The sequence below is a fragment of the Montipora capricornis genome, chromosome 10, assembly GCF_036669925.1.
Source record: "Montipora capricornis isolate CH-2021 chromosome 10, ASM3666992v2, whole genome shotgun sequence".
Classification (NCBI taxonomy): Eukaryota; Metazoa; Cnidaria; class Anthozoa; order Scleractinia; family Acroporidae; genus Montipora; species Montipora capricornis.
Genome location: NC_090892.1, coordinates 10,342,003 through 10,352,002, shown reverse-complemented (window position 1 = coordinate 10,352,002; position 10,000 = coordinate 10,342,003). Strand labels below are relative to the sequence as shown.

Sequence of the window (10,000 nt, the reverse complement as noted above, 5' to 3'; positions counted from 1 at the left end):
CCGAAAAGTCTCTGCCCTGTTTACGCGCACACGTTCCACGAGCAAAGTTTGCTTCTTTGAAAGCAGAAGTTTTTCCTTAACAGTTTGTTTTCTCGTTGCTCTCTGGTAAATACACTTCGGGAAACAATGTGTCCTCATTATTATTTCTCGTTTGCGGGGTTCTTTATGAAGGCTTGTTTGTAGATGGCCTGCTCGTTTGAGGGAAACGAAGCTCGCTTGGGTTATGGCGTGTCTTTGCAGGGAGAGTGTCGTCTTGCACCTTACCGTCTCTTCACTATCCTAAAGAAAAATAAGGCACTGGTTGTTATTAGTCTAGTACCGTTAAATGTTAGGTGTGCAGCCCCACAGGAAATTAATTCTACTGCTCTAATCCTATGTAGGCCAGAAACATTCGAAATAAACCAGTGGTGAATCGAGATCCGCAGAATACAAAACTCGCCGAGATGCAGAATGAGATACAGGCAAGTTACCACTCTGGTTACGCAACGTCGACGACACTGTACACAAAGACGAAATTGACGACTTTAAACAGACAGAACGCCCACACTCAGTTTACCAAGGAGATCGAGGAGAATAGTAAGATTCTCTTTCCAGACTCCTTGGTTATCCGTGGAAACAACAGAGTACGGATATCGATTTACAAGAAACATACAGAAACTGACAGACTTTGACGAATTCTCTTACAACCCTACTTCACACAAGCATCTGTAGGATCCTACATCCACAAGTAAGCTTAACATCACGACTTAGTTGACCAATCAGATCAACGACAAGGGACCGGTTGCTCGAAGCCTGATTAGCGCTGACCTTTGGTTAAGAGGTATCAAAACCTGTAGGTTTCCATGGTATCTAATGCTGGTTAGCAAGCTTCGAGTAACTCGGACAAGAGTGTTTAAACCATCTGTTGACGTTACCGTAGGCCGTAGGTCCCGTCTCGCAACTCTTCAACGTTCATAAACCTGTGGGACGTAAGAGAACCCACACACTTGTTGCAAAAGAGTAGGGCTTGTAGTTCCCGGTGTTGTGGTCTGTCTTCTGTGGTGCATCTTGGTTGGGAGGGAAAATGCTCGGAGATACTAGCTACACAAAGCTACTCTAAAATCCGAGGGTAAATAAAGATATGATATGAACTCACAGGACAGAAGTTTCGAGTTGATCGGTGCATAACCCCCGCGCATGCGTGGATATTTGCCCTGCGAAATTCTGTTGCGATCATTTCCGATAAAAAGAAACAAAGCCAGCGGAAAAAAGGCAGCAGAAGAGTTTTCATTTAACATGGAAGAAAACAAACTCGTTTTATGGAGTCGACTGATATTGAGGTTAAAAATCTGGTTACAAATGCTGTTCCAGAAAGTACAAGAAACTCAACAAAATATTCTGTCAACGGTTTTGAAGTTGAAGAAAGTTATATGTATGGGCAGACTTAAGAGAATTAAATACACTGTATTTACTAACTATAAAATAAACCAACCGTCCGAAGGAGAGAAAAATTCCAGCCGCACTTGAAAACACATTCAATCCAGACTTAGCACTTTCTGTCTTTCATGGTTGAAGTTTCTTTTTTCAGTAAGCAAGAAAAACGCCTTGTTTTCGACTCGCAGTGGCTCGACGCTATTCTGGTTTAGTGAATGATACTTGCACAGTTATGTTTTAGGACTGAACGTTTTTTACAATGGTGCTTGTGTCTTTATCGGGAGTGATCTCGGGCCGAAGCAAGCGCCCTTTTGTTCCCACTGATTCAGTAGGCGTCTTTTTTAATGAGATGAACGGGTGTAAACTAAAATTTGGTTTATCAACGGAGTTGATAATGTAAATTGACCACCGTACAGAGATTCTAAAAGCTTGCTTACGGTGGTCAATTTACATTATCAACTCCGTTGATAAACCAAATTTTTGTATACTACTTCCCCACCGACGCAGCACCACAGTTTCTTTAGAAACTACCCCTTCATTCGGGTGTAAACTAAAGACAAGAACTATCTCTTTGACGAATGTGCCTTATTCGGGCGGCGGCCTACCCTGCGAGCAGAGTCTCTTTCGATCTTCCGAGATAAGTCGGGAAGAGGAAAGTAGACTCTGCCAGCCGGCTCAACATTTCGTGTTCAGCATGCGTTAAAAATTCAAACGTATTCGGGAGTCGGTCACGCGTGACTAGTAACCACAAAACCAAAACAAACAGTAGGGATATTTTCGAACAACTCTGGCAAACACACGACAACCAAGGAATCATTTCCTTCGAAACTCAAGATAGTTCAAGTTTTTTTAATTGCCATTTCAATTTTTACCGAAAAAATTAATAGGTTTCTCAATTCTGGCAAACTAGTTTCTGTAACCGACATACGGAGGAAATACTCATGGGAATTTAGACGGTTGAAAATTGTCTCCTTGTTGTAAATTTAAAAAAATATTGATGACGCATGGCGATTGATCATGCGCACAAATAAAAAAAAAAACAGGTTTGACAAGTCGAAACTGGACTGACTCATCCATTTCTTTGGATGAGCGGCAAATCAAAGAAAGTTGAGCCGGCTAGTAGAGTCTACTTTCCTGTTCCCGACTTATCTAGAAAGATCGAAAGAGACTCTGCTCGCAGGGTAGCGGCGGCCATATTGGCCTTAGACAATAGATTTCGTGCCCCGAGCCTCGAAGTGAAATGTTTGCGAAGGAGTGCGCAAAAACAAAAGTTTTCAATCCCTCGGGACTCAACATGGCTGCGGTTTGATTTAAGGCCTATAGAAGATGTCCGCGGAAACGTCAGCTTCTAGCTTCTCAGATTAAAAAAGATGTACACTCCAAGGTATTGGTTCCAGCCTTTGTGGCAGATCATGGGTTGGGTGGGTGAGTATTAATTGCACCCACTTTCGTAATAGGGTGTGATGTACTGTCTTCTTTGGTGTCGAGTCGGGTGTAAATATTTTGAACGTTTTCTGTACGGAATAGCCTATGGTTTACGAATTGTATACACTTTACCTCCTGTTGTAGACGCAGCTTCATTTCTCACTGATCTCTTTTTCATAGGCCCTTCGCGAAGAGCTTCAGAGGCAACGCGGTTCGTCTGTGGGATCAGCTGCGGGTACCATGGAAGATGCAGAACGAATGAAAGCTTTGGAAGAGGAACTGGAAAGGTTTGAGGTCACTTCCGTTTGTTATTTGCTAACCCTTCACCAAACGTCGCTTATAAGTGTGCTTGCTTTGGTCTATGAGAATAAGATCGGCCACGAAGCACATCATCAGTTTTACTTTTTCGTTTTTTGTGGTTTACCTTTGTCAGATCTCGTGGTTCGTGCGACACCTACAAACAACTTTTCTCCGAGGCCATGAACCAGTTGAGAGCCTTAAACAAGGCAGGCGTGATGTCGAATAACCAGACAAACCAGTTTGACCGGTTGGCAAAAGCGGTTGAACAGGTCAAATCGAGGCCAATATGGACCCCAAACACCACACGACAACAACAGGCCGAGTTAATAGAGCAACTAAGGAAAGACGTTAACAAGGTTTATAAGTTGTTTTAATTTTGTACTTTAATTTTTGTATTTTTTGTCGGCAAGAGTGTCGGTTGTTTTAAATTTCCCGCTATTGCTTATAAAGAACCTTTTTTCCATATTTAGTACAAAGAAGATTTGTCAAGCGATGAAGAAATATTCGCAGAGAAAGCTAAAGAAATCGAATCACTTAAGGATCGTCTGCGTGAACTGCAGGAAGAGAAAACATCATTAAATAACCAGCTACAGGAAACTTTGAATCGGTTAAAGAAACATGAAGATCAACTTTTTCGACAACAGCTTCAACTCAATCACTTCCTCCTCAATCAAGGAAGGGGTAGGCTAATTTTAGTGGAAAAACCATTTTTAAAATGAATTTTAGAATCGCTTATTTTCACTTTCAAGATTCCCGTGTTGAAAATTTTTTTTTTATTCCTTTATATGTATGTTAAGCAGCAGCCTGCCGTAACTGCCGTTTGTCGTTTCACATAAATCTCTGTAAAAATGCCAACTGGAGCCTTACGGGCTGTCCCCACTGACAAGTAAACTCGTCTAGCGTTTGACAGTGTCGTATCTATAAGTGCCACTCTTGGAAGTGAAAGGGTTAACCCTTTCAGCCCCGAAGGAGTCCCCACTGACGAGTAAACTCGTCTGGCGTTCTAGACAGTGTCGTATCTATAAGTGCCACTCTTGGAAGTGAAAGGGACAGTCAGGAGCCCATGACCAGAGGCTCGTTTCTCGAAAGTCCCGAAACTATCAACCGCTTGTTTTAGAGAGCCGATGTTTTGACATTTTTTCAAGGCAACAAAAAGCAAAATAACTTTGAAGTTTGGGGACTTAAATCCTCTCCGTTCTTGAGATACAGAGGGAATTATGACACCCCAAAACGGCCCGTAAAGTATTGGGACCTTCGAGAAACGGGCCCCAGGAACGTGCAACTTGAAACTTCTTTGTATTTGTGGAACGGCGTTTTTATAGACCGGGTTATTTTTAGATTGATTTCCCGCGAAACAGGACTTTTCCAACTATTTACAAGTCTTGCATGAGAAATTATTACCTATGGGATTGAGAATGGTCACTCATGCAAGCTAAATCTTATTTAAGAACTCGTCTAAAAATAACTTGATCTGTGAAAATGCCGTTACACAGACCTAGTATTGGACTTTCAAAGGAAAAGATCAGTGATCGCAGTGTCGGTGAAGCAACAGAGCAAAATTGACTGAAAAGGAAATCGAGACTTAAACTATGTTCGTGGTTCTCCCTAAAGGAGCTGTCTCGTGGTATGGTTAAAAAAAACCGTATTGAACAATTCTGTGGTCTACAAGCATGCTCTCCTTGCTCACTGATTTCCTAAGAATCGCAAAATGTCATGCTCGAGCCAAAATGGAGAGCTAGCTCGCAGGTTAACTATTTCTTGTGTTCCTCTCCTGGAAACCAACTCACTCAACTCGTTTTTTTTCTCATTTTCAGAAGGGGCTATGGTTCTCTCCAGTCCTCGCTTACAAACTGCACCGACAGTTCAAGGATCTGAGTCAGAGAATAACCGCGAAGTTCATAGCAGCCCGCCTGTGGTGAGTTGAACCAAACAAAATCTTTTGTGGGTCATTTGTTTTGCATTCTCTAAATTTACTTTAATGGTGTTCCTACCAATTCAGATGAAGGTCATCTCGTCAACTTTACACACAACGCGAAAAAGATGAAATAATCATAAGTTTTAAGGTGGGGAGACACGAGGGGTCATATTGCAGCGACAAAAGGGTGTGTAGTACACACTGAGGCGACATGCATTAAAGTCGTGTAGCGGGGACATTTAGCAGGGACAAAGTCACAACACTTGCACACACGTGAAAATGTTGCGGGTACGTGTCCCAGGGGTATGTTGCAGCGACATGTCCCCTCGTGTGAACTGATACTTTTATAATTGTGCAACACCAATTTGGGGGGGGGGGGGGGGTGGGGGGGAGGGGGTGATTTCGTCCCCACGACGTGTCCCACCTTTACAGTCCTGTAGATGTTAATTTTAAAAATTTAAGTGACGTGTTTGTTTGTGTTTTCGTTATCGTTTAAGGCGGCGAAATACGAGATACAAAAACCCTCAACTTGGCGCGGAACATTGTTTCGTTGCAAGTTTGGGTCAATGTTTCCCGTTTTTCACCTTGCATGATCAACTTGTCGCGCAACAAAAACATTTGTTGTGGGTTGAAGAAAGTTGTTGCGAAAAGTAGAGCGCGGGTCTACTCTGAGCAACAAATTTTGGCTTTGTTGCTCCTTTTTCATCAAGCTCACAACTTGTCGCGCAACAAATGTGCTCGTTTACCAGCAAATTAACCAATCAGCGCCCTGCATTTCTTCAACCCGCAACAAATGTTTTTGTTGCGGGTCAAGTTGATAATAATAATAATAATAACTTAAAAACTTATATAGCGCATGCTTCATGACAGAATGATCGTATGCGCTTAACATGGATTAAAATACCAATAAAATTTATCAGTTCATATAAGCTAAGAATATGTTCATAATTAGATTTGTAAGTTAACTTAAGAATAATTACATGAATTCAAAGTGCCAATAAAATTGTTAATTCCTGTAAACTAAAAATATGCTAATTTAAAATAATAAGTTTTAAGTTGACTCTTAAAATTGTTAATTGTGGTGGCTTTCCTAATGAAGGAAGGAAGTGAATTCCAAACGTGAGGGGCAGCCATACTAAAAGAACGGTCACCAAGTGTAGAATAAGACTTACGTAAAGGAAAATTTAAAAGTAATTCGTTGCCAGATCGCAAAGAGTAATTTGCACCGGTCTTAATGGAAATAAGATCACTTATGTAGGACGGCGCTAAGCCACTGATCACGCAAGGTGAAAAACGCGAAACATCGACCAAAACTTGCAACGAAACAATGTTGCGCGACAACTTGAGGGTTTTTGTATCTCGTATTTCGCTGCTTTTAAGCTAAAAGGGAGGGGATTGGAAAACTCTAAAAACCCCACAGTATCGCTCAGTCTTCCCTGCATTTTCTTTTTTCTCCGTCTCTTTTTTTCAGTATTCTACGGACCGGGTAATACAAGACTTTCGCGCCCGCAGTCAGTTACTAGTCAGCCAACGCGAAGATGAAGATGAGGTTGTTTGCACGCTTTCGGATACAAGCGAGAGTGAAGGCGAGGCAGATGATGCACCATCAAGGTACAAAAGTAATGGAAACAATAGGCGATGTTTTGCGCTTGAAGCTCGGCGGCCGTGTACTGATGCGGGTAGCTCAGCCCAGCCATTGGAGCAACTTTGATCTAATCCAGAAGTCGTGATCGCGATTTTTCTCTCGTGAATTAAAGGAAGCATCGTTGGGATTGCATCCTTCTTTTGCTAACTCCAATAGCTGTAAGCCTCGTTGGAAGATATTCTTTCACTTCAAATAAACAACAGGATGAAAGCTGTCAACCTTTAACAGGGCGTAGTGGGGTTGAGGTCAGGACCACAGAGGGTAAAGCCATTTGTAAACATCACAGCGGGGTTATAAAGCCAGTAGCATCGTCTAGGGAATCTAGCCACGCCCAGTGACTTTGTTCACAGTGATGATAGTGTTGACAATTTGCTCTATCCTTTTCTTGCAAGTCTTCGGCAAACATTAAAACGGGAAGTAGAGTTCAAAAATCTCTTAAAATCTCTTTGGAAAATAGTACTAATCCCACTAGTCTCGGACGGATAGCTCAGTGGTATAGAATCCGAACCAGCAATTGGAAGGTCGTAGAGCTCTCGGATTTTTTTTGCGAGTATCCCCTCGGGAGTCGCCATTGAATTTTGCTTTGTCGCATTTTGTAGACAGCTTGGTAAAACATGGAATCTCAAGAAAGATGGTCCGCCAAGGATGGCTCAGATTTCTGCTCTCAGTGGAGAAGTAAAGACGTCTAAACGGCTCAAAGCAAAGGTTTGCTTCTTGAGGTTTTTGTTATCTTCGTCGGAAACATTTGAGGAAAAACAATTCTTATCCGAATGAACTTCGTGTAACTTCGTATCAGTCTTTAGAACTGTTTTTGCTTCTTTCTTACTCACGTAATGCAACTCTAAAATGAAGTAAGGCTTATTAGTAATAACTAATAAGGGGCTCGGTAAATATCCACCACTAGCCTGCGAGCAAGCTCTCTTTCGGGGTGGGTGGGCGCCCACCCACCCCGAAAGAGAGCTTGCTCGCAGGCTAATCCACCACTAGTTAGTCACCTCCACTTCGGTGAATAGTTGTTAATTATTTGATTTTTGTTGAGCTAAAGAAAGCCGTGGTGGCCTTCAACTATTGTGATCATGCACAATATCTTCTAAAGAAATTCGTGTTAGCCGAGCACACTCGGACGTTTAGCAACATCGTTCGAGTGCTATTGTCCTCGAATTAATTTCACGATGAAGTCAAAGGGGTTCTGTACGTCTGTTGTCGTTGCAAAAATACTGACACTGAGGCGCGCGTACAACTTAGTACAAGGGAACCCCGTTAATACGGTCATCAACGGGCCTAAAAAAATGGCCGTATTACCGGGGTAGGGTGAAATTCATGACTAAAGGACTATAAGGACAAATATCGCATTTGCACTTCCAGAACAACTTTTCTCTTTAATAAACAACAGGAATGCACGTACAGTAATTGTATAAACTACTTGAAACTTCGCTCAGTAGGTAAAACGCTTAAAATTGTTAAGTGTGCTGTACGTTCTGAGCATAAAATCAAAACAAGAACTTGCCCAGCTTATTATGCTTCTAAAAAACGGAAGCCACCGTAATTACGTAACCGAAAGACTTGAGTACCAATCGTGTTTTTAATGAAAGCACAGTGACTTAATCCCTTCGCGATTTGCCTTACTGGATGTTATACGGTAGGGTTAAGATCATGTTTGTAAAGAAAACAGGGAGGAGTGTTGCTGATAGTAATTTGTAAAGTAAAGCGGATGTTCGATTACAGCGGTAAATAACAAAGTTCAATGAAATTGACATGTCACAGGCGTTTTGGTTTTCCTAATTAGGGAGCTTACGAAACGAGGACGACGACGGCTACGAGGACTTCATTTAAAAATACAAATCCGCGTCATTCATATCACTACGAAACTATTTCATGTCGTTCCGCGTTAAGAATATGTAGTAACTGACAAGGAATTAAACTGGTATGAGTGGGTTGGAAGCGTAGAGAGAGAACTGAAAATTCATCGTCATGTGCTAACGTCCTCCAGAGAACCTTGAATTTAGTCATTTCACGTCGTCATTTAGGAGATGACGGCAAAGAAATGCACCAAAACGTAAAACGCACGTGCAGAGCGTGCAGAGCCATTGTTTTTGCTCACTAAACCTATTGTTTTGTAGCGTCGTCGTTGCCGTCGGCGTCGTCATTTCGTAAGCTCCCTATTATTTAGCGCGAGTGGCCGTTTTAACGGGGTGAAATTATAGAGAATTCTACTGTTTAATTGGGATTTAAAATTGTGGCCGTTGGCCGTACTAACGGTTGACCACATTAACGAGGGTTTTCTATAAGAGGATGTATGGCTGTTTTGCCGGGCCAAAAAAAGTGGCTGCAATAATGAGGTGACCGTATTACCGAGGTGGGCGTTAGGCGGAGAGTGTGTTGCTTATAACAAGGACAGGTTTCTAGTGGATTTTGTTTTGAAACGTTTGGACCCTAGTAGCAACAATTGCTGGTTTTCACTCACGTGATCAACAGCCATGTTTTTCAACGAAAACAAAAGGAAGCGTTTGCATATTAATGGAGTTAAATTCCCGGAGGATTTGGTCGGGGCACCGACATAGCCGCCTTTTCTTTGTTTAGGGGCACCAACATGGCGGTCGTGACGTCATGTGAAAACCAAGAATAAGGTGTTTCAGGCATGGCTTAAGGTCATGAATATTAAATGCCGTGCAGTTTTTGCCGGAAAAATATATCGAAAGTCCCGTGGCATAGTCCCTTTAAACAAAGTTTTCTTCTTCTTTCGATGTTTCCATCGCAGGAAGTCGCCGAGTCGAATGACAAAGGATCAGAGCCCGACAGAATGGAACCGAAGGAGCGTGAGGTGGAAGCGTTGCGATCAAGCAATCAAGTGATAGGAAAAGAAGTCAAACAAGCAGAGCTGAGGCTTCACTCCGCTCAGCAGAAACTCAGAGACTTAAACATCAATATAAGGTAGTGCATAGGGCAATTTGCAATACTTATTGAATGGTTCAATTATTATACAGTTGAAAGAAGTTAGTTAATTGTTCCGTGTTTGTATTTCTCTGCAAACTGATTGGCTATTGCGTGGAAACTCGAAAAGCAGTCTGTCGAGTATTGCAGCAGGTTTTATTTGTACCGTCAAGTAAAAAGACGCTGTAGTTACCGTGGAACCTCACCTTTAGGACACCCTTATTCAGGGGATACCTCCATTTAGGGGTCATAGAATTTGGTCCCTGAAAAATGTTCATACTAATCTTGACTCCTTCTCAACCTCTATTCAGGGGACACCTGCCTTGGTTCCGAGGATGTCCCTTCTGTATAAGGATTCATGAGAATTCAAA

The 10,000-nt window shown here is 42.1% G+C and overlaps 1 protein-coding gene across 2 annotated transcripts in view; it reads left to right on the top strand.

The window, feature by feature from the left end:
* LOC138018637 (kinesin-like protein KIF27) overlaps nucleotides 1–10,000 on the top strand; it is a 31,780-nt gene that overhangs the window by 8,251 nt on the left and 13,529 nt on the right. For both annotated transcript variants that reach the window (XM_068865331.1, XM_068865332.1), the window contains exons 10-17: nucleotides 381–461; nucleotides 3,019–3,125; nucleotides 3,272–3,494; nucleotides 3,609–3,819; nucleotides 4,953–5,053; nucleotides 6,525–6,664; nucleotides 7,298–7,403; nucleotides 9,457–9,629. In XM_068865331.1, coding sequence (XP_068721432.1) covers nucleotides 381–461; nucleotides 3,019–3,125; nucleotides 3,272–3,494; nucleotides 3,609–3,819; nucleotides 4,953–5,053; nucleotides 6,525–6,664; nucleotides 7,298–7,403; nucleotides 9,457–9,629 — 1,142 coding nt within the window. The remainder of the gene's footprint in view (nucleotides 1–380; nucleotides 462–3,018; nucleotides 3,126–3,271; nucleotides 3,495–3,608; nucleotides 3,820–4,952; nucleotides 5,054–6,524; nucleotides 6,665–7,297; nucleotides 7,404–9,456; nucleotides 9,630–10,000) is intronic.